The sequence below is a fragment of the Delphinus delphis genome, chromosome 15 (assembly GCF_949987515.2).
Source record: "Delphinus delphis chromosome 15, mDelDel1.2, whole genome shotgun sequence".
Lineage (NCBI taxonomy): Eukaryota > Metazoa > Chordata > Mammalia > Artiodactyla > Delphinidae > Delphinus > Delphinus delphis.
Genome location: NC_082697.1, coordinates 32,622,244 through 32,646,710, shown reverse-complemented (window position 1 = coordinate 32,646,710; position 24,467 = coordinate 32,622,244). Strand labels below are relative to the sequence as shown.

Genomic DNA, 24,467 nt, shown 5'->3' with positions numbered 1-24,467 from the left:
CCAGGGCACAGTAAGCAGTGCTTTATATGCTCTGTACATCAAAGCGTCCTGAGTGCTGGCCTATAAACTCATGCTGGGCCATGATGAAATTCTCACCAGTCCACGGCCAAGTGAGAAAACTTGTGACTAGAGAAGCCTGATCGTGATTTTGGGATTAGGTTCTTCTTCCATTTTGGATATTAAAATATCGTGTCTTTCACAAAATGATGGGGGATTTGTGGAATGACTGGTATAGGCTGTTTTTTTGTTTGTTTGTTTTTGGGGTTTTTTTGCCATACGCGGGCGTCTCACTGTTGTGGCTTCTCCCGTTGCGGAGCACAGGCTCTGGACCCGCAGGCTCAGCGGCCATGGCTCACGGGCCCAGCCGCTCCGCGGCATGTGGGATCCTCCCCGACCGGGGCACAAACCCGTGTCCCATGCATCAGCAGGCGGACTCTCAACCACTGCACCACCAGGGAAGCCCTAGGCTGTTTTTAATATCTTTCGTTGGCAAAATAAAAAGTTGGGCCAATCTCTATTGGGCCTCAAAAAAAGGAGGAGGAGGAGGTGAGAGAGGAGGAGAAGCCAAACTGTATCCAAACACTGCGAAATGTCTCCAGGGGGCAAAATCACCCCTGGTTGAGAATCACTGGTATGGAGTGAAAACTTGAGTTATCTACAGAAGTGAGGGAGGATGGATGCATTGTTGTAAGACATAGAATAACAGTAATTAGAAGAAAATTTGTCCTGGCCTGTAGCTGGAGCTGCCGAGGGCCATTCTTGGTGGCAGAGTGGCAGTCCCTTCAGGAGCAAGCTGGAGTGTGGCACTGGGGACCCACCTCACATGAGACACACAGCTTTCCCAACATGGACGCCACTAATCAGACACCTGACCGAAGGGATGTGCCCACAAAGGGAAAAGGGGATTTAAGTGTGAACACAGAACAAATAAATCTAATTCTAAGGATCTGTTTAAGGAGAGCATATCTGTTCCCCACCCCCATAAATTATTTATCTATTTTTATTTTTTTTAATATCTTATTGGAGTATAATTGCTTTACAATGTTGCGTTAGTTTCTGCTGTACAACAAAGTGAATCAGCTATATGTATACATATATCCCCATATCCCCTCCGTCTTGAGCCTCCCTCCCACCCTCCCTATCCCACCCCTCTAGGTCATCACAAAGCATCGAGCTGATCTCCCTGTGCTATGCAGCAGCTTCCCACTAGCCATCCATTTTACATTTGGTAGTGTATATATGTCAATGCTACTCTCTCACTTCGTCCCATGTTACCCTTCCCCCCTGTGTCCTCAAGTCCATTCTCTACGTCTGCATCTTTATTCCTGCCCTGCCCCTAGGTTCATCAGTACTATTTTTTTTTTTTTTATATTCCATGTATGTGCATTAGCATACAGTATTTGTTTTTCGCTTTCTAACTAACTTCATTCTGTATGACAGTCTCTAGGTCCATCCACGTCTCTGCAAATTGCATAATTTCGTTCCTTTTTATGGCTGAGTAATAATTGCATTATTTATATATGTATCACATCTTCTTTATCCATTCTTCTGTTGATGGACATTTAGGTTGCTTCCATGTCCTGGCTATTGTAAATAGTGCTGCAATGAACTTTGTGGTACATGTATCTTTTTGAATTATGGTTTTCTCAGGGTATATGCCCAGCAGTGGGATTGCTTGGTCATATGGTAAATTTATTTTTGGCTGCGTTGGGTCTTTGTTGCTGCACACGGTCTTTCTCTAGTTGTGGCAAGCTGGGGCTACTCTTCACTGTGGTATGTGTGCTTCTCATTGTGGTGGCTTCTCTTTGTTGCGGTGTGCGGGCTCAGTAGTTGTGGTGCATGGGCTTAGTTGCTCCACAGCACGTGGGATCTTCCCAGACCAGGGATGGAACCTGTGTCCCCTGCTTTGGCAGGAGGATTGTTAACCACTGTGCCACCAGGGAAGTCCTTATTTTTAGTTTTTTAAGGAAGCTCCATACTGTTCTCCATAATGGCTGTATCAATTTACATTTCCACCAACAGTCCAGGATGGTTTCCTTTTCTCCACACCCTCTCCAGCATTTATTGTTTCTAGATTTTTGATGATGGCCATTCTGACTGGTGTGAGGTGATACCTCATTGTGGTTTTGATTTCTATTTCTCTAATGATTAGTGATGTTGAGCATCTTTTCATGTGTTCGTTGGCAATCTGTATGTCTACTTTGGAGAGGTGTCTATTTAGGTCATCTGCCCATTTTTGGATTGGGTTGTTTTTTTGATATTGAGCTACATAAGCTGCTTGTACATTTTGATGATTAATCCTTTATCAGTTGCTTCATTTTCAAATATTTTCTCCCAATCTGAGGGTTGTCTTTTTGTCTTGTTTATGGTTTACTTTGCTGTGCAAAAGATTTTAAGTTTCATTAGGTCCCATTTGTTTATTTTATTTCCATTACTATAGGAAGTGGGTCAAAAAGGATCTTGCTGGGACTTCCCTGGTTGCACAGTAGTTAAGAATCCACCTGCTAATGCAGGGGACATGTGATCCAGCCCTGGTCCAGAAGATCCCACATGCTGCAGAGCAACTAAGCCTGTGTGCCACAACTACTGAGCCTGTGCTCTAGAGCTCATGAGCCACAACTACTGAGCCCACGTGCCACAACTACTGAAGCCCATGTGCCTAGAGCCTGTGCTCTGCAACAAGAGAAGCCACCACAATAAGAGGCCCGCACACTGCAACAAAGAGTAGCCTCCGCTCATTGCAACTAGAGAAAGCCCGCATGCAGCAACGAAGACCCAACACAGCCAAAAATAAATAAATTAATTAACTTTAAAAAAAAAAAAGGATCTTGCTGTGATTTATGTCATAGAGTGTTCTGCTACGTTTTCCTCTAACAGTTTTATAGTGTTTGGTCTTACATTTAGGTCTTTAATCCATTTTGAGTTTATTTTTGTGTATGGTGTTAGGAAGTCTTCTAATTTCATTCTTTTACATGTAGCTGTCCAGTTTTCCCAGCTCCATTTATTGAAGAGGCTGTATTTTCTCCATTGTGTATTCTTGCCTCCTTTGTCAAAGATAAGGTGACCATATGTGCGTGGGTTTATCTCTGGGCTTTCTATCCTGTTCCACTGATCTATATTTCTGTTTTTGTGCCAGTACCATACTGTCTTGATTAATGTAGCTTTGTAGTATAGTCTGAAGTCAGGGAGCCTGATTCCTCCAGCTCTGTTTTTCTTTCTCAAGAATGTTTTGGCTATTCGGGGTCTTTTGTGTTTCCATACAAACTGTGAACTTTTTTGTTTTAGCTCTGTGAAAAATGCCATTAGTAATTTGATAGGAATTGCACTGAATCTGTAGATTGCTTTGGAGTATAGTCATTTTCACAATGTTGATTTTTCAAGTCCAAGAACAGGGTATATCTTTCCACCTGTTTGTATTGTCTTTGACTTCTTTCATCAGTGTCTTATAGTTTTCTGCATACAAATCTTTTGACTCCTTAGGTGGGGTTTATTCCTAGGTATTTTGTTGTCGTTGTTGCAATAGTAAACGGGAGTGTTTCCTTAATTTCTCTTTCTGATTTTTCACTGTTAGTGTATAGGAATGCCAGAGATTTCTGTACATTAATTTTGTATCCTGATACTTTACCAAATTCATTGATTAGCTCTGGTAGTTCTCTGGTGGCATCTTTAGGATTTTCTTTGTATAGTATTATGTCATCTGCAAAGAGTGACAGTTTTACTTCTTCTTTTCCAATTTGGATTCCTTTTATTTCTTTTTCTTCTCTGACTGCTGTGGCTAAAAATTCCAAAACTATGTTGAATAATAGTGGTGAGAGTGGACAATCTTGTCTTGTTCCTGATCTTAGAGGAGATGCTTTCAGTTTATCACCACTGAGAATGATATTGGCTGTGGGTTTGTCATATATGGCCTTTATTATGTTGAGGTAGGTTCCCTCTATGCCCACTTTCTGGAGACTTTTTATCATAAATGGGTGTTGAATTTTGTCAAAAGATTTTTCTGCATCTATTGAGATGATCATATGGTTTTTATCCTACAATTTCTTAATATGGTGTATCACATTGATTGACTTGCATATATTGAAGAATCCTTGCATTCCTGGGATAAACCTCACTTGATCATGGTGTATGATCCTTTTCACGTGATTCTGTTTGCTAGTATTTTGTTTGCTAATGTTTTGTTGAGGATTTTTGCATCTATGTTCATCAGTGATATTGGCCTGCAACTTTTCTTTTTTTGTGACATCTTTGCTTGGTTTTAGTATCAGGGTGATGGTGGCCTCATAGAATGAGTTTGGGAGTGTGCCTCCCTCTGCTACATTTTGGAAGAGTTTGAGAAAGATAGGTGTTAGCTCTTCTCTAAATGTTTGATAGAATTCACCTGTGAAGCCATCTGGCCCTGGGCTTTTGTTTGTTGGACGATTTTTAATCACAGTTTCAATTTCAGTGCTTGTAATTGGTCTGTTCATGTTTTCTATTTATTCCTGGTTCAATGTTGGAAGGTTGTACTTTTCTAAGAATTTGTCCATTTCTTCTAGTTTGTCCATTTTATTGGCATATCGTTGCTTATAGGAGTCTCTCATGATCCTTTGTATTTCTGCAGTGTCAGTTGTTACTTCAAGGACAGCATATCTGTTAATGCTATCAAGATTTACTCTAAACAGTAGTTAGTATTCATTTCATGGAATTAAAATGGGTTGCCCATTTTTGTGCAAACATGTACATTCAGCTCCTTTCTACTATTTTGTTGTACATCTAGTTCTTTAGTGACTTTTTATAAAGCTGTCACTTTTATCACTTATGAACACAGTTTTAGAAAGAAGAATCCACCCCAACACTTCTCACCTCCTCTTATGAAAAATTCTTTTATAGTTCCACCTCTGGAAGAACATTCTAATGATGCATGTGCCACAGCTCTGTATCTGCCACTATGGAAACTCATTTAAAAAGGCCACCCCCCTTAAATTCCTTCATGGCATATTAATTTGACGTTCTAAAACAAATATTTTACCATGAATTAACTCCTAGCAAATAGTAAGATCAACCCAACTAACCTGACTTCTATAGCCCTTCCGCCATCTGTAAATGTTTCTTATACATTCTTAAAGGGATCTTTTGTTAGTCAATAGGCTTTATTATAAATATTCTCCACTAAAATCTACTAAATCACTAATATTTAAAATAAAGCAATATAGTTCTCAAGATATGATTCTATTAATGAGAGTATTCATTCACCAAATGCATTGGGTAAGATATGTTATGAGGAAACCCACTACCAGATTGTCTGTGAGAGTTAAAAAGTGGGGATGACCTAAACATCCACCAACAGACATCACATCAGATAAAGTATGGTCCAACCATACAGTGGAATACTCTGCAGCCACCCAAAATATGAGATTTACATGTACTAAAATGGCAAGATGCCTTAATATAGCATTAAGTGAAAAGAGTAAGATACAAAATGCTATGTATAGTAAAATCCCATTTGCATTTCTAAAAAACAGATACATGAGCTGTTTGTGTTATGTGTAATATATGTGGTGTATGTGTATGTGTGTATATGTATGTATGGGTAAGTATAACTATATGTATGTATATGCTTATAACTGCATAGAAAATATCTGGAAAGATGCACAGAAGTTATTTATGATGATCTCTAGGGAGAAGTACTGAAGAGACATGAGACTTTTATATTTCATTTCATACCCTTCTGTGTTATTTATTTAAAAAAATTTTTTAAAAGGATGACTAATGTCTTCATCACTAATATCATAACTATCATACATATACCAAAGTGGGGACCTCCCTCCAAAAATGTAGCAGCAAGTCTGCAACAAGAAAGATATGCGTTGGATTTTCTCTACAGCTCATTGCCTGAAATCACTAATGGCTTCCAGGGCACGAATCCTGAAGCCTGACAAAGAAAGGCTATATCTTTAAAAAGGAAGTCTCCAGGGCACTGCTTTTCCAGTAGTGTTCAAATAATTCTAGGGTTATCTGGCTTGCCAAATTGGGAACATTCCACAGAAATAGGACTCTAACTTATGAAACTGCTTTGAATAATGTAGTATCCTATATATTATTTTCAGAAATATTTTCAGAAGTCAGGAGTTTACACTGTATTTCTGGATTTTAATTATTTAATACCAAAATGTTATCATTGTCCCAATTTTGAATCACAATTCAAGCAGAATCAAATGTGGCCAAGAGCTGCCCTTGGCCCAGCATAGGAAAGGGACCCAAGACATAGAGCACAGCCTTGCGGGGCTGCAGCTGAAAGCAGTGGGCACTGTCCCAGCATGTGGCTGCTAGCCAGCTGACTTCTAAGCTAGTGTGCTCATGAACACAATGAGGATTCAAGGCAGAAAATTACAGGTGATGGTTACAGGACAACTCACTTGCTCTCAGGTACTGAAAGCAAGTCTTGCAGTGAAAGACACAATATGTGGCGTATTAGTGGAGAAGATGGTGACAGGGCTGGCAACCATCAATGCCACTTCACACCCTTTCTCACCCCAAGTCACTCAGTTTACATCCCCTGGGTGTACAGAAACAAAAACAGGGGATACAAATAAGGAATGTTGGTATCTTAACTAATCAGCACAGCATAGGCAGGCAAGATGGCTAGGAAAGTCAATTCTCCCATCACTCTGAAGAGACATAGTGATGCTGGATCTCTGTCCATAGCCAGAAGCAGATGCCAGCGACCTCAACAGATCCAGGGACAACACTGTGGGCCTCTGTTCCACTTCTATCAAGATTATTGTTTGATTTCTTTTAGCCCTAAACCCAATTCCTTCAGAACTTGGGAAGTAGTTTATCAAAACTCAGGCCTGACTGGTAAGAGTAGAAATGGGCACAAGGCATTTATTGCAGATGATACGCGTTCTCACAGTAATATAGGAAAATGATCAGTGCTCTTAACCATCACAAGAGATGGATATATGATAGAAGAAAAAGAGACAAGTGTCTTAATTTTCAACAGGGAGGAAGAAGGTATAATCCAGAAATCTATACATTATGGACCATTGAGCCTGATGCTTAAACAAGAGTTAAAAGTATAGAGGTGAGGACTGTCATTTGTGACACCTGTTGTGTGTCCAACCCCATTGGTTAGGTGTTATTAGCCCCATAAAACAGATGAAAAAACTGAGGCTCAGAGAAGTTCCTAACATGCCTAAGGACACCCAGTAAAAAATGATAAAACCCTTTAAGCCCCAAAAGCTGTACTTTCTCTCCATTCAACAAAGAAAAGGAGGTCGCCAGGCCCAGCCATGTGTCCTACAACATTAGGCTCACCTCTGTCTGATCACAAATTTAGCAGACAGTTCAAATATTTACATTCTTACTTTGTTGCCTGCCCCAAAGTACCTTTTTCCTGTCTAAGGAAACCAAAAAATGTACCACTTGTAGAAAGGTCTAATTTCTTTATTTCAAGAAACTAAAAGGGTGATGGGGAACTGATTGATAAAGGACAGTGAGCAGGGGAAACACAGTCATGTTACAGTAGCTTCATGACTGTTAGACCAAGAGTTGAGCATCAGGTACAGCTTTCCTATGTCTGGCAAAACAAGATTATCTTCTGGGAGGGAAAGGGGGCATTTGGGGACAGTGTTGTAAGATTTTTGTTTTTCCCTCAGCTGATCACCGTGGGATGCTGCCAGGGTTCCTGCTGTCCGGACTCCACAAGATTTCCCGGGCTGGGCAAAGGCCTTATTCACCACCAGCACATAACTCTCTTTTCAGTAAATAAACTGCCAAAGAATCTGAATATGTGGCATCTCTTGGGTTGTTTGTTGTTTTTCTCCTTGCCTTCAAACACTTCAAGCTTACCAAGTCAATAGGAAACATCTCATGCAAAGCTGAACAAGAGGGCTTCCCTGGTGGTGCAGTGGTTGAGAATCTGCCTGCCAATGCAGGGGACAAGGGTTAGAGCCCTGGTCTGGGAAGATCCCACATGCCGCGGAGCAACTAGGCCTGTGAGCCACAGCTACTGAGCCTGCGCGTCTGGAGCCTGTGCTCCGCAACAAGAGACGCCGTGATAGTGAGAGGCCCACACGCCGTGATGAAGAGTGGCCCCTGCTCGTGGCACTAGAGAAAGCCCTCACACAGAAATGAAGACCCAACACAGCCAAAAATAAATTTATAAAAAAGAATTATTATTAAAAAAAAAAAAAAAGCTGAACAAGATCCGGCTTCTAAACATAAATCCCTGTTAGATGCACCAGCACATGTATCCACATATCTATGCCAGTGGAAAAATGTCAAGTGCACTGGTCTACAGGGTTAGGTAGGTGACAGACACCTTCATCTAGGGCAATGTCTGCGATGGAATTCCTGTTAGGCCATCACGGAAATGTTCTTGTACAGTCCCAGATTGGTTCCAAGACAGTGAAAGATTTTACAGGATGTGGCAGACCTTGAACAAACAAAACTAGCCTGCAGGGACCTTAAAGTCACGTAGAAAGCACACAAGAGACTGAGTGGAAGATAGATTATTCTTTTCGGGAACTATACTAATGTTTTGCATTAATTTTAATGATCAAGTCATAGGAATAGGCAACTTCCTCTTTTGATTGAGCAGGAAGGAGACAGCCTCCCAACCCCTAGTTAGCAAGCCCATCAACACCTCCTCTTGTCATTGTTGTTTTATTCCTTTAAATGTTAAATCAAGGCCTAGGCTTCTGGCGGGGGGTTCCCCCAAAACCGCATGCTACATTTGAGGCCCCCTTTTTCCCCCCGTGGGGAAAGTTTTCATTTTTTCTATCAGATTCTTTTTTTTTTTTTTTCGTCTGTCTGCACGGCTTGCAGGTTTGCAGGATCTTAGTTCCCTGACATGAGATTGAACCTGGCCCCAGCAGTGAAAGCACCGAGTCCTAACCACTGAACTGCCAGGGAATTCCCCAGATTCTTTCTTTTTAAAAACCATTTTTAAAAAATTGAAGTATAGTTGATATATAATGTTGTGTTAGCTTCAGGTGTATAGCAAGATGATTCATATATATATACACACATCTATCTATCTATATATATACATCTATATCTATATCTATATATTCTTTTTCAGATTCTTTTCCATGATAGGTTATTATCAGACACTGAATATAGTTCCCTGTGCTACAGTAGGTCCTTGTTGTTTATCTATTTTATACATAGCAATGTGTATATGTTAATCCCAAACTCCTAATTTATCTCCCCCTTTGTCTCTGCTATCCCCTTTGGTAACCATAAGTTTGTTTTCAATGACTGTCAGTCTATTTGTTTTGTAAATAAGTTCATTTGTATCATTTTTTAGATTCTACATAGAAGTGCTATCATATAATATTTGTCTTTCTTTGTCTTACTTCATTTAATATGATAATCTCTAGGTCCATCCATGTTTCTGTAAATGGCATTATTTCATTCTTTTTTATGGCTGAGTAATATTCCTTTGTGTATATGTACCACATCTTCTTTATCCATCTATCAGATTTTTGAAGGAATCTTCAGTCAAACAAGGTGAAGAACAAATGTCCTCATGCCTCTCTGGTCTTCAAGAATGTTGCGTTGAAATTCAGCCCCTCTTGAATTACAAGTGTTTGTGGGCTTATTGAGCATATGCTTAGGGTGAGAATAAGCCCAGGACAGTGAAAAGGGAAGGCCAGGGCTGGTGATCAAGCCAGATGGGAGCCAGAGCAAAAAGTCACCCATTTCCCTTTATCCTGGCCCTGGCCCAGGAGTGTGTGTGACAGAGAACTTGATGGTGTCAGCCTTGGAGGAAACCTCGAGAAGCACTGCTGCTTGAGGGAACCACTTGGGCAATATTGTGTATGGTGGTCACTGACAAAGCTCTGGAGTGAGACTGCCTAGTTCTACCATAGCCTTGGTTAAATAACTTAGCTGGGCCTCAATTTTCTCAACTCTAAAATGGGGATGAGGGAGTTTCCTGGTGGTCCAGTGGTTAGGACTCTGTGCTTCTACTGCAAGGGGCACGGGTTTGATCCCTGGTTGGGGAACTAAGATCTCACATGCCACACAGCCAAAAAAAAAGAAATCTCTAAAATGGGGATGAAAACAGTATCTCTCCCCTTGCTTATTGAAGGATTACCTGGGATAGGGCCAAGGAAACAATAAATGTCAGCTATTGTGATGACTATTTATAAGTGACTTTATACTCCCCTTGTAATCATTCTCTTGTGTGACCTTTGCAGTGAGCACTTCCTGAGGGTGAGAGATGCATCATAATCTCTATGTTAATTCTCCTTTATAAGAACTTCCAGCCACATGTCTTAAAGGTACATTCTAAAAAAAAAAAGTATATTCTTACCTCTGCTACTTAACTATTTCAGAACTTCTATCTTCAAAGGACCAAAGAAAGTTTATTTCATCCACGTTTTTCTAATATTTTATCTTCTGTAGATATCGCATGAAGTCTACAATGATTTGAACATTTCTAACCTAACAGACAAAATGACAAAGTGGATTTTCCAACCTCTGCCATTGATAACACTCACTGGCTAAAAATTTCTCATATGTGTGATGCTTTGAACTTCTTTCAGTGCTTTCATAACTCTCTTTATTTTATTTATATGGTTCTTTACTTACTTATACCCCTACCTTTTCCCATCAAGGACTGAAGGTGGCTTTAAGGACACACAAAATCACAAGATAGCATAAAATAAAGACAGAGCCAAGGAAGAAAAACAAAGAAGAAAGAACACCAAAATCCCTGGGAATTGGGGAGAAAAAGGTCTTGTTCCTATTTCACAGAGAAGGAAGCAGGGCACAGAACCACTAAATGACTTTTGAAGCTGTGTGGGTTAAAAGCTAGAAATATCATGGGCTTCCCTGGTGGCGCAGTGGTTGAGGGTCCGCCTGCCGATGCAGGGGACACGAGTTCGTGCCCTGGTCCGGGAAGATCCCACATGCCGCGAAGCAGCTGGGCCCGTGAGCCATGGCCACTGAGCCTGCGCGTCCAGAGCCTGTGCTCCACAATGGGAGAGGCCACAACAGTGAGAGGCCCGCGTACCGCAAAAAAAGAAAAAAAAAATTATTGTGATACAGCAATTTTTCTTATAGAAACATAGCTTGAAGAACAATTTAAGGTATATACAAGGGTTTAACCATAAGAATGTTGAACACAGCCCTTTATAATAGCAAAACATTAGAAACAGTGAAAATGATCAAAGATAGGCAACTGTTTATTTGTATAATGATTTTAAAAGTTGTTTCAGAGAAATATAAGGCATAACAAGGAAAAGGTGATCTGACCGGCATTTTAAAAAAAAAAGGACCAGTATTTCTTGAGATGTCCAACAGATTTTTTCACAGGAAGTTTTATTGAAATAAGCCTGAGAAATAATGCAGATAGATCCTGTGAACTTCTACCCACCTTCTCCTAATGTATTGTACTTCAAGCTGTAGTATATTGACATTGATAAATCCAACCATCTTACTCATATTTCTCAGTTTTACTTAAAATCATTTATGTGTATCTATACGATTTTATCACATGTGTAGATTCACACATCCATAATCACCATCAAGATACAGAATATTTCCCTCACCACAAGGATCCCTCATGTTGCCCTTTATAACCAGGCCCACATCCTTCTGCCCACCCCAATCCCTGGTGTCCACTAATCTGTTCTGAAATTTCTAAAAATACTGTCATTTCAAAAATATTATATAGGGCTTCCCTGGTGGCGTCATGGTTGAGAGTCCGCCTGCCGATGCAGGGGACAGGGGTTCGTGCCCCGGTCGGGAAGATCCCACATGCCGCAGAGTGGCTGGGCCCGTGAGCCATGGCCGCTGGGCCTGCGCGTCCGGAGCCTGTGCTCCGCAATGGGAGAGGCCACAACAGTGAGAGGCCCGCGTACCACATAAAAAAAAAAAAAATTATATAAATGGAATACACTATGTAGCCTCTGGGAATTCGCTGTTTTTTCCCATGCAGCCTAATTCCCTGGAGATTCACCCAAGCTATTGTGTGCATGGCTAGTTCATTCCTCTACTGCAGAGCAGTGCTTCATGGTCTGAATGCACCACAATTTAACAATTCTCCTATTGAAGGATAACTGGGCAGTTCAAGTTTTTAGCTATTATGAATAAACATGCTATGAACACTCATGTACAGGTTTTTGCACAAATCTAAGTTTTCAATTCTCTCAGATTAAATGTCCAAGAGTGCAATTACTGGATCATGTGGTAACTGCATGTTTAGTTTTATATAAGAAACTGCCAAACCATTTTCCAGAGTGGCTGAACCATTTTACATTCTCACCAGCAATGTATGAATGATCCAGTTTCTCTACCTCCTCACCAGCATTTGGTGCTGTCATACTTTTTATCTTAGCATTCTGATAGGTATCATTATGGTTTTAGTTTTCCTTGTGGCTAATGATGTTGAACATATTTTTACGTGCTTATTTGCCATCTGGATATCCCCTTCAGAGAAATGTCTCTTTGTGTCTTTTGCCCATTTTCTAATTGGATTGTTTATTTTTTTCTGTTGAGTTTTGAGGTTTCTACATACTCTAGAGATACTGGTCCTTTGTCTGATATCAGATTTGCAAATACTTCTCCCAGTGTGCATCTTATCTTTTCATCCTCATCATGTGGGTTTTCAGAGAGCAAAAGTTTTTAATTTTGATGAGGTTCAATTCATCAGTTTTTTGGCTGTTGTATTTTTCATTCTACCATTTACATTCGCTTCTTTTTCTAATTCTTTGCTGAGATTTTCTATTTTTCATTTATTTCCAGAGAATTTGTAATTGACTGTCAAGCATTTTTATGTTGGTTGCTTTAAAACCCTTGTCATTTAATTCCAAATCAGTGTGATTCATCTCACTGTTGGTGTCTGTGACTGCTTCTTCATTCAAGTTGTGACTTTTCAGCTCTTGGTTTGACAGGTGATTTGGGGTTATATACTGAACATTTGTCCACTATGTTTAGAGACTATTCATTTAGAGAATCTTGGTCCTATTTAAATCCTTCTTTTTAGCAGGCAGCCATTCTCTTTAGGTTCAGCACTCAGGTTCTGGCCTGCTTTCATGAGCTGCGGTCTAATTTTCAGAGACTCTGCTGTTCATTGTGGTTTGTCTGGTGCTGCTGAGGCCCCCACAGGTTCCTGCTGGTATTGTCTGAGGGCCTGGCCTGGCCTATAGGTGTTCCTTGGCAGGGGGAGATCTCAGGCCCCTGGGCAGACTTCCCAGGCAGGGCTGCTTGTTGAGGTGGGGTTCCCCTTTACAGTGCCCCCCTCTTTGCTGCTCCCCAGCTGCCAGAGTGAATGTGGGTAAAGGAGGGGAGTCTCAGGCCCATTAAGATAAAGGGACTTCCCAGGCTGGGTCACTTGCAGTGCTGGCAGAATGCCCCTGTTTGTGCCTCCTGGATGCCTAGGTCTGGCTTAGTAGGGGAGGGGCATCTTGGGCCCAGTGGAGGAGAGCACTTCCCCTGGTCACTTATTGCTACGGGTCTCCTATAGGCTCCCCCTTGCTGGGTGCTGGGTTCTCCTGATGATGTTGGATAGACAACCAGTCAATCATGGGGTGAGAGGAGTCTATGTGACCCCTTCTTGTTTCTAGATGTAGGTCAGGGTGCACTGCTCCTGGTCACCTTCTCTATGCTGTTCCTTCAGTCCTGGGGCCCCCAAAACAATTCATCTTCTTCTTACCACTGCAAATGTTCTACTTTGGATGCCACTTGCGTTTCCAGGGTGTATAGTTGTACTTAGCAGAGAAAAGCAGGGAGAAATAGGTCTACACTATTTTGTCAGATTACAAAAGATTTTTAAAATCTCTTACCTTTTAATGCGCCTATAATTTCATCAAATAAGGCATATTTAAATCCTTTGATCTTATCTTTTCAGAAGAAAATATAACATTTATTTGGCAAATGTGCAAAAAAAAAGTCAGATAGCATTTTTTATATCTGTATTCTACCCTGTAATCAATCAAGCAAGATATGTGAAAAGGTGTCCTCAAATTATATAACATGTGCAGTAAATAGGCCTAATTAATAAGTCATTTTCTCAGACTTCAAATGAGTAAAATAATCTCTAACAACTTTGTTCATCTTTGTTTTAAGATGAAAAAACTCTGCAAAGAATGAATTACAAAGGCTTAACACATATGGTACATTTAAATTCTTTTTCTCTGTAAGGCTAAGGAACATGAAAAAAGTGGCCACAAGAGGGCAGCAGACTCAAACTCTGCCCCATAGCAAGAGCCTGCCAAGCACGTGCCCAGGCTCCAGACCCAGAGGAGCTGCTTAAGTATTACTGGCTAAAAACACAGGATATTATTTTAACCCATTCTCCCCTTACGCTTTACTTCTAAAATGGCATTGGTCCATGGATAACGTCGTCATCTTTTTATCTATACTGTGCTTAACATGCCCCAATATTTTCCAAAAAGTTCTTTGTAGAAGAAAATTCTGGACATAACAATTACTGAATACATTGTAAAGAAATGAAGTTAAACCGCTTTCCTTCTTTGTTTTTAGAATTTATTTTAATCTTCCACTCGTTTGTATTATTTTGTAAGCAGGAAAAAACTCACAATACTATAAAATATAAGAATACAGTTTTCTTAATAGCTTTAAAAGACAGTCTTTAGGGGTATCCTTAAAACTGTAATCTCAGGCTTCCCTGGTGGCGCAGTGGTTGAGAGTCTGCCTGCCGATGCAGGGGACATGGGTTTGTGCCCTGGTCTGGGAAGATCCCACATGCCGCGGAGCGGCTGGGCCCGTGAGCCTGAACGTCCGGAGCCTGTGCTCCGCAATGGGAGAGGCCACAACAGTGAGACGCCCACGTACTGCACAAAACAAACAAACAAAAAAAACAAAACAAAAAAAAACAAACAAACCTGTAACTGCAGGCAGAGTGCACAGAAGTAAACAAGCCTCTTCTCCCACAGCAAGTGTCCTTGACACTCAAAGGATGATGAGAGATGGTACAGATCACAAATAGCATTCCTGAGCCTTAAAAATAATTCTACTCGGGCTTCCCAGGTGGCACAGTGGTTAAGAATCTGCCTGCTAATGCAGGGGACAAGGGTTTGATCCCTGGTCCGGGAAGATCCCACATGCCGCAGAGCAACTAAGCCTGTGTGCCACAACTACTGAGCCTGTACTCTAGAACCCATGAGCCACAACTACTGAAGCCGGCGTGCCTAGAGCCCGTGCTCCACAACAAGGGAAGCCACCACAATGAGAAGTCCGCGTACAGCAACAAAGCCCCAATGCAGCCAAAAATAAAGAAATGAATAAATAAATTTATTAGAAAAAGAATTCTACTCAAACTGTTATCACCTCTACTGACTATTTAACATTGTCTACAATTTAGCAGGCTAAAATACAGAACTATATGTATGTATGTATATATATATATTTTTAAGGGATAGAAAAGTCACAGAAGTAGTCTGTAAAGAGGGTCTCCAAGGAAATAGGAGTTGCCTGGTCACTATGTGACTTTCGGTGACTTTCTTCAATATCCTGGGGTTCAACTTCCCCTTGGAGAAAATGAGACAACTAGGAGACCTTGGTAGTTTTCAAACCTTTTTTTTTGGCCCTGACATCCTTTCTTCCAATGAATAATTATCTGGAGGATGAGCAAGAGTGGAGAGTCCAGGGCTCACTACTGTCTCCCAGTCCTGACCTGTAGCTCTCAAAAAGCTGCCTGGAGCACAGTTTGGGCACACTGGCCCAGAAGCTGTACCATTCTCTAACTCTGTGGGCCTTAATCATGTACACTTACGGTTTACCCTTCACTCCTTGGGCCACACAATTAGGACACATTGCTGCCTTCCAACAGTGGCAAGAAAAGAGTTCAAAACCCGTTTAGAACCTGAAAATTAAGCCTAGTTGGCTGAATCTGCATAACTCAATCCAGGAAGTGGTAACAAAATGCAGAGATGCATTGCCATGAAGAATACTCAAACTTCCCAAATAAAACCCATCAACTTGATATGTGATAGGAAGTTTCAGATTTTGTTCTATGATTTCTCAGAGAATTGGCTCATCAGTCTCCTTCTTTCCCTTCCTGAGTGTATCTTAGGTCCAGTTTAGAGGAGGCTCTGTCATTAGCTACTAGGTTGGGTACTATTTAATGCAGCTATAAAGAAAATGTCTTTAACATTATTTCCACGTCTGAAATATACCCTGACTCCTGTTTAAAATGACACCACCACATCCAAAATTCTACAGTTATTATGTGAATTCTTTTTGAGATTTTGAATTTAAGAGCTTATAATTTCTTATGGAAATAAAATATTCAAGAACTACAAATGGATACCACATAAATAGCAGAAAGGAAAAAGACATACTTATCTACTCTTAAAAAATAAATTCCTTAGATGAAATGCCTAAACACACAGGTTATAAAATGGCCTTTGAAGATTGGGATGTTGACAGATTCCAAAAGAAGAATAAGGAGCATCAAACCACCATTTACTTTAAACTTATAGCCACTCGTCAGCAGGGCCTTTAATCATCTAAGACACTGTGTTTAATATTCAACTTGCTGTATACACTCAACTAATTTCCCCAACAACTGCTTTTAGAAGTTCAAGTTGGAGGAAAGGGCTGAGGTTTCCCACCTCCACGCTGCAATGTCAAAGCAACTGCAGAGGAACACTGTGTCCTGCATTAGAATACATCTTGGGTGCTCTCCAGGATAAAGGTTTGCAAGGGCTCTGATGAGACAGGCCACGTGAGCTACCCAGAGTTTATCAAGCTAGAATGGTACACACAGGACTGCACCTCCAGGAAGCCTTTGTGACCTTGAGTTTGAGAGGTTTCTCCAAGACTATTTGCCATTTCACTCTGCACTTTCATTCTGTTTACTATATGCTTTCTTCAAGCCCAGTAATGAAAGAGAAAGGAAATGTATATCTAAGAGGCAGGGAGTTCAAGTCCATCAACAAAAATGTACTTGGGACTAATTGACAGGTTGAATTCATCAGTCTCTGGAGTGGACTGGAGCTAATCAGGGAGGGGAGAACACACTTCAATGAGGGAAACAATGCAGCTGAGGCACCAGGGCCTGACTCAGCATAGAAACAGGCCCGACTGGAACAGCAGGCCTGTGTTAATGAGTACTTAGACACCAGCAGGGGCTTGTATTCAGCTGGTGTGCACCTGCACAGCCTTGCCAGTTGTTAAAATATTGCAATACTGTTGAATTGGTTGTTAAATATTTTGAACAAATACCCCAGACATCATATTACACAGTCCTGAAAATGAGGCACAGGAGCCTTGCGAAGGGTTGGCAGGAAAGTGAAGTGGACCAGGACATCTCAAGGGGATTTAAATAGAGGACGTGAAGCCAACTGTGTTTCGGGAGGACCTTCTTGGCGTGTGGCTCTTCTGCCTGATCTCCCCAGGAAGCGCAAAGGCAGGGGTTTCACGATCCTGTGCTTGGCCAAGGTGATAAGTTGTTGTTTGCTCCCCAGCAATTCATAGGAAGTGGCTAATCGGTCACCTCAGGACAGATGAGCTCTGTTTATTTAGACAGAGCCTGGCCTCACCTGCCTTTGGTACCCAGACAGAAACGACCAAGGCTTTGAGGTTTTTCTGACTAATACTCTCAGATTCTTATCAACCCGCGCACTTCTTGGAAAGCACTCTCAAGCCTCACGTCCTTTGCCACGAATCCCCTCCCCCGGGGCACGGGCAGTGAGGTGGCAGCTGGGCACAGCAGATAAGGGCAGAGGAGTATCTGTTTCGCTCCCGGCACCTGAGCAGGAGCAGTTGGGGTGGAGGTCACGGCCAGAGAATGAGGAAGAGTTTTGCGTGAGGTGACGAGGGAGGAGGCAGAGCAGGGCCTTCTTCCAGAAGCTGGGTCAGTGACAGGCCCACAACAGAGGCAGATGCATGGTGACACGGGGAATCCATACAAAAGGAACCAAGTGCAGTGAGTCCCAGGTTGGATGCGCCCAATGCTGGGCGACTCTGGTGACTGCAATGGAAACTTTTGACCATTCACCAACCCCTAGAAGAGCAATTTCCTAACAACACACAGCAGCAAAAAGCAAACCAAGAATGAAGTTGGCTTGGGAAGTGGATGTGTTGAGAAGCTGAGACGGGATGGCCACCATCAGGACACCTGCAGAAACCAATGTGCAGATAGGCCAGGTCTCTGACAAACTAGGGATCCAGAGTTATTGGACTAGATTAAAACATGGGCCAAAGTCTCCAGATGGCTGGTGAGGGAGAGAGCCTGTAACCAAAGGCACCTTAGAACATGCAGTGAGGGGAGGAAAGCGACTCAATTTACAAGTAGAAAGTGAACCCTCAGGCTCCTGGACAGTCTGAGAAACACGTGGTGGAAGATGGTCAGCGCAGAGCCCATTGGCTGGACACTCAGGGCAGTGACTCCCCCAGAGGTTAAGGCTGTCCATCTCAAGTTCATGGCTTGGTAACGGCCAGATTACAAGTGACAACCTAAGTTTACTTTGTAGAAAATCTTCTCACCAAAGGCAGATCTAGAATGTTCACAACAAAATAAACAGCTTTCCATGTAAGCATCTCCTACTGATGTCAGAATGAAGTCCTTTTGTGGTGGATAAACCTGAGCCCAGTTATTTCCATTTAGCATAAACTCTCAGATGCGGGCTGTTAAATAAACGGACGGCTGCCTCCCATTTGACCCCAGCATAATCCTTGCTCCCATCATGGCTCAAACATACCATTTCCACTTAGTTCACAGGAACCTCTGGGTGATCTGGTCCATTTTTAAAACAGTCACGAGTATTGTCAGTAATAAATGGCATAACCTACAAAAGTACTAGAGTGGCCGGGTGTACAGCCAAAGAAAATTTTTGAAAATATTTAAGTCTGAATAAAATAGTATCAAAACCTAATATTCCTACCTAAAATTACCCCCTCCCAAAATGAGTTGTTTGCTCTATCAAGCTAACAAACTTGCCTACATTTATTTCCAGCAGCTCCTCGTCCCAAGGGTATCAGCCCCTTGGTTACTTTCCAGGTTAGAAAAAAGCAAACTTGTCTCAAAGTATGACTTAAAATGCTGCCTTTGGATTCGCCCCAGCTTTGCCATTTAATTAGTGACACTGGGCAAGTTTCCTAACTTCTCTAAGCCTCATGTCCTCAAGTATAAAGTAGGGCTAATTTCCATTTTTTAGGTTTGTGGTAAAAATGGAAAGTGGCAAAGGTTTGTGAAACACTAAGCATGGAGCCCAGCAGCACAGAACCTGATGGGCAGCAAGTCCTCCACAAACAGAAGCAATCATTGCTCACCCATTCTAAGACATTCCAGAACGCTGTTGCGCAGAGAGAAATGCCCAGGCACAGAACCTTCCTTGGGGGACTGTGTGCACCCCAGCAGGAGTGCTGGGAGTGCTGCAGAGGGTCAGGCACAGCCACGGGCAAAAGGCGGGAGATGGACGCTAAGGACAGTTCCACTGGGAAAGGTCAAGCTCCGGGGTGGGGAGGGGAGGGGAGTGTGAGAAGGTGTGGGGGTGGGAAACCTAAACAGGATGCTTTTCAAGGACAGCAGACAGGCAAATCCCCAAATCTCTCTCCTACCTGCCCTGATTCCAGAAATTGAACCTCTCTTTTAGGTTAAGGCTCAGTACTCTTAAAAACTGGGACTCCAAAAGCACAGAGGCGGGTGACTCATCTGTGTGTGTGTGTTTGCCTTGACAGAAGCGACAGAGTTTAAGCCGCTGCACAAGGGTCTATAACTTACTTTACACACGAGATATATATATATATATATATATATATATATATATTTTTTTTTTTTTTTTTTTTTTTTTTTTTGCCGTACGCGGGCCTCTCACTGTTGTGGCCTTTCCCGTTGCAGAGCACAGGCTCCAGGCGCACAGGCTCAGCGGCCATGGTTCACGGGCCCAGCCGCTCCGTGGCATGTGGGACCTTCCCGGACCGGGGCACGAACCCGTGTCCCCTGCATCGGCAGGCGGACTCTCAACCACTGCGCCACCAGGGAAGCCCCACGATATATTTTTTTTAAATATTTATTTATTTATTTGGCTGTGCTGGGTCTTAGCTGCGGCATGCGGGAATTTTGTCACCGCGTCCGGGATCTTTGTTGCAGCATGGGGGATCTTTTCTTTAGTTACAGCACGCAGGATCTTTAGTTGCGGCATGAAAACTCTTATCTGTGGCATGTGGGATCTAGTTCCCTGACCAGGGATCAAACCCGGGCCCCCTACATTGGGAGTGTGGAGTCAGACACTGGACCACGAGGGAAGTCCCACTTTGCACATGTTAAATGGCTGACAGTTCTGCCGTGTCTCCATCAGTTACACATTTTGACTTTTCTTTTGGGAGGCAGAGGAAATCTGACAATCTCCTCCTCCAACACTGAACATGCTATGGGGCTAAATTCAGGCTTTGAAACTGAGGAGGACCCTGTGGGGCTCCCGGGCATGGAGACTTTTCTGTCCCCCGTTTCTTGTGAGCAAGACTCTGGCCTCCATAACCTTCCCTGAGTTCCAAAGGGCAGATTTGAACTGTTGCTAATCAAGGGAGGAGCAGCCAAGAAACCACCTGAGGCCAGATTAAAGACCAGAGAAGCTCATCAAGATTAGGAGATCACCTGAGACCCTGCACACACCCTCATCTTGTCAGCAACTCCACCCTTGAACTATTGCTATAAACTCATCAAATCCTCCCAGGTGGGGACACATGGTTTTTCAAGACAGGAGCCCGCTGTGTCCCCCTTTGCTCAGCAAAGCAATAAAGCTATCCTTTACTACTTCACCCAAAACTCTGTCTCCAAGATTTGATTTGGCACTGGTGTACAGAGAGGCTGAACTTTCAGCATCAGCTTCACCTAATTCAGTGCTGCCTATGACTCCCAACCCTTATACTGGAACCTTCCAAAGTTATCCATAAGCATCCTTAAGCTATGTATGTGCATGGGGAGTGGGGAGGGGAATGGAGACACTTTATGTTGTGATCAACTTCAGCCCTAAATAAATGTGGGCCTCTCTCGTAATGAAATAATAACAGCATTTACTCATCCATTCTTTCTTTTTAATTTTTGTTTTGTTGTTGTTGTTTTTATTTTTACTCATCCATTCTTCATACAGTACCTGCTATCCTGGAATTTATGTTCTAGTTGGGGGAGACAAACAAATAAATTAACAATAAAATACATAGGGTGCCCAATGATACTAGTGCTGTGGAAAAGAATAAAGCCAGGGAAGGACATGATGAGGGAGCATCAGCAGGAGAGAGGCAAGGCTGGGCCTCTCTGAAGGGTGAGCGTACTAGGCAGCAGCCCAGCCTGGTGTAGGAAGGATGGGTGATGGTACAAGGTGAGGTCAGAGAGGCCAGGCCCAGGGCCCCAGGGGCATGGGGCCAGGTTAAGTCCTCTTAAGTTTGGCTTAGGCTCTGAGTCAGATAAGAAGCCACCAAAGACTAATATAATATGATTTACACTTTAAAAGGATCCTCTGGTCTCTGTGTTAAGAAGAAACTGTAGGAGTGAGGAATCAAGATGGCAGAATAGGAGGATGCGGAATTCACCCTTCCTCACAAGTACATCAAGAATACATCTACAGGTATGGCCCTGTTACCTTGGAGAGCTGAAGGGGTCTGGAGGTCCTGTGACGGTGTTCTGGGATGGAGATCTAAACAATATAAACATTAAACGGTACAGCTGCCTCAAATCCCAGGGAATTTCAGAATGACTGACACTTCTGAAGCTGTTACAAATTTTGAAGAGATGTTTGCCAGTAGATTCATAGAAGATGACAGAGTACCAGGAATACCTGAAACGCCCTCCTGAGTTCCCTCCAATTGTTGAGGAATGGAATAGCAGAGCTGGTGGGAACCAAAGAAATAGAGGCAATCAGTTGCAAGATAACAGACAGTTTAGAGCCAGGGATAGCAGACGGGGGTGGCCGAGTGACAATCGATCCATCAATGGCATGGACAAACCTGGGGTAACAATTACTCACAGCACAGACAAGAACCTTACTATCCCCATCAATATGGACACTATGGTCACAACCAACGGCCTCCCTATGGCTACTACTGATAGAAATGTCAGCAGCTTTTAGTAAAACCATTTACTCTGTTAACATGACAAAAGTTTATGTTGTATTTTCTGTTGGTCATAGTTTTACATCTGATTGTAGAGAGTGGATTGATTTTTTGGAACTTGAGAAAGAAAGAAAAAACAAAAGAAAAGAAATGAGAAGGGCCAGCATCCCTGGTGGGGAAATCAAGGTGGGGAGAGGTTCCTGCACTCAGAAAAGCCCATTCGTGGCAGGAAAATCAGCTGGGGCAGAAAGGGACCTTTGGGGGACTGGAGCTGAACACAGCAACCGGTCTGTGGAAGGCAGGACAAAGTAAGAACTGCGTACATGGTCCGTGCCACAGCCCTGCGCACCCCAGCCTGAGTCACGTGTCTCCTGGTATGGAGGGGGCTGGGTGCTGGAAACTGGGGTTTGGAGAGTAGACCCGGGGAGGACAGCGATTGGCTGTGAAGAGACAGCCTGAAGGGACAGGAGTAAGGAGCTCCACAACAGGGAAGGTTTTTGGAAGAAACCCAGGCTGCTATAGAAGCAAGGTATCATTGTTGAGTGGCACACAAGGAGAGGAGCCGCCATTGCAACCCCCTTCCCCACCGCTGGCCCCTGCCTCCACGGACACTGGGAGGGACTCCCACCAGAGCGAGCATGTCCCAGTCTGTTGCAACTTCCTGCCAGTCTCTGTCACCGCAGACACTTTACACGACCCAGTTGTGGCTGCCTTATCCCTCCACAGCCTGAGTGAGTAAGTTCCCCAGTCAGCGTGGGTGCCTCAATCACTGCTGCTTTCACCACCTCTCGCCTGGGTGGGGAAAAGACACCTAACGGTAGCCCACATGCAGAGGTGGGACCAAAACCAAAGCTGAGCCCCAGGAGCTGTGCTACTAAGGAAGAGGAACGGAATTCTCTCTGTGCAGTTGCACAAGCTGTGGATTAAATCCCTGTGATCTGCTTGGTAAACCCTGCATCTAAGGAATATCTGAATGGACATGTGCTCCCACAACTGAGACCAGTCTAGCTTTAGCAGCTGAGGGCAAGTACATGTGGGAGATGGGCCAGGTCAGAGTCTGAGCTGCTCCCACAGGGCCCACAGCAGGTCCAGAGACCTACCTAGAGGTATTGGAGGGCCTCCTGGGGAGGGAGGGGTTGGCTGTGGCTCACTGTGGGGTCAAGGACACTGAGAATGGAGGCCTCAGGAAAATATTATTATTACTATTGTTTTCCTATTTTTAAATTAATTTTTATGGGGTATAGTTGCTCCACAATGTTGACTTAATTTCTACTGTACAGAAAAAAAGTATGGAACGCTTCATGAATTTGCATGTCATCCTTGCACAGGGGCCACGCTAATATTCTCTGTATCATTCCAATTTTAGTATATGTGCTACTGAAGCAAGCACTCTTTTTTGGTTTGTTTCACTTTGTTCTGTTGTTGTTTTCTGTTTTAATTTTATTTAATTTTTAAATATATTTTTTACTTTTCTATTTTTACTTTATTGTGGTTTTGTGGGGTTTTTTTCTTGTTTTTCCTTTTGTTCTTTTTTTTAATCGTCTTTATGTGTTTGTTTTATGTTATCTTTGCTTTTTTTTTTTTTTTTTTTTTTTTGTGGTACGTGGGCCTCTCACCATTGTGGCCTCTCCTGTTGTGGAGCACAGGCTCCAGACGCGCAGACTCAGTGGTCATGGCTCACGGGCCCAGCCGCTCTGCGGCATGTGGGATCTTCCCAGACCAGGGCACGAACCTGTGTCCCCTGCATCGGCAGGCGGACTCTCAACCACTGCACCACCAGGGAAGCCCCACCTTTGTTTTTAGTTTGCTTTCTGTTTTTGTTTTGTTTTGTTGTTTTTTGTTAGTTTTTTATTGTTTGTTTTGGGGTTCTTTTGTTTGTTCAGTTGTTCTCTTGGGTTTTTTTGTTTGTTTGTATTTTCTTTTTTCTCTTTGTCTGTTTGGTTTTGCTTTTATCACTTGTCTTGGATTTTGCTTGTCTTCTTGTTTTCTTTTCTTCTTTTTCTTGGCTGTGCAGCTTGTGGGGTCTCACTTCCCCAGCCAGGGGTTGGGATAAGAGTGCCAAGCCCAGGATACCAGACCACCAGAAAACTCCTGGACCCAGAGAATATTAGTCAGCATAAGCTCTCCCAGAGGTCTCCATCTTGACACTAAGACCTGGCTTCACCAAACTGCCTGCAGATTCCAGTGCTGGATGCCTCACACCAAACAACCAGCAAGACAGGAACACAGCCCCACCCATTAGCAGACAGGCTGCCTAAAAGTCGTACTAAGCTCACAGACACCCCAAAACACACTACCTGACACAGCCCAGCCCATCAGAGGCAAAAGATTCAGTTCCAATCAACAGAGTGCCGGCACCAGTCCCTCCTACCAGGAAGCTGACACAAGTGCCTGGACCAACCTCACCCACCAGGGGGCAGACACTAGAAGCAAGAGGAACTACGACCCTGAAGCCT

The 24,467-nt window shown here is 42.9% G+C and overlaps 1 protein-coding gene, 1 non-coding gene and 1 pseudogene across 9 annotated transcripts in view; 1 reads left to right on the top strand and 2 right to left on the bottom strand.

Annotated features, from left to right (window-relative positions):
• The window catches only part of SHLD1 (shieldin complex subunit 1), a 90,006-nt gene that overhangs the window by 44,584 nt on the left and 20,955 nt on the right, over nt 1–24,467 (bottom strand). The window contains exon 4 of one of the 8 annotated variants that reach the window (XM_060031209.2): nt 8,793–10,958. The exons of 6 other annotated variants lie outside the window; for them this stretch is intronic. In XM_060031209.2, the coding sequence (XP_059887192.1) occupies nt 10,813–10,958 (146 nt within the window). In that variant the 3' untranslated portion in view covers nt 8,793–10,812. Of the gene's footprint in view, nt 1–8,792; nt 10,959–12,133; nt 14,790–24,467 lie in introns of those variants that run through there. One more of the 8 variants, XM_060031207.2, reaches the window with a different exon arrangement.
• LOC132437782 (RNA guanine-N7 methyltransferase-activating subunit-like protein) lies at nt 20,187–22,488 on the top strand (annotated as a pseudogene).
• LOC132439067 (U6 spliceosomal RNA) lies at nt 23,295–23,401 on the bottom strand. The gene has a single exon (XR_009522298.1). It is a non-coding gene; the product is annotated as a U6 spliceosomal RNA (small nuclear RNA).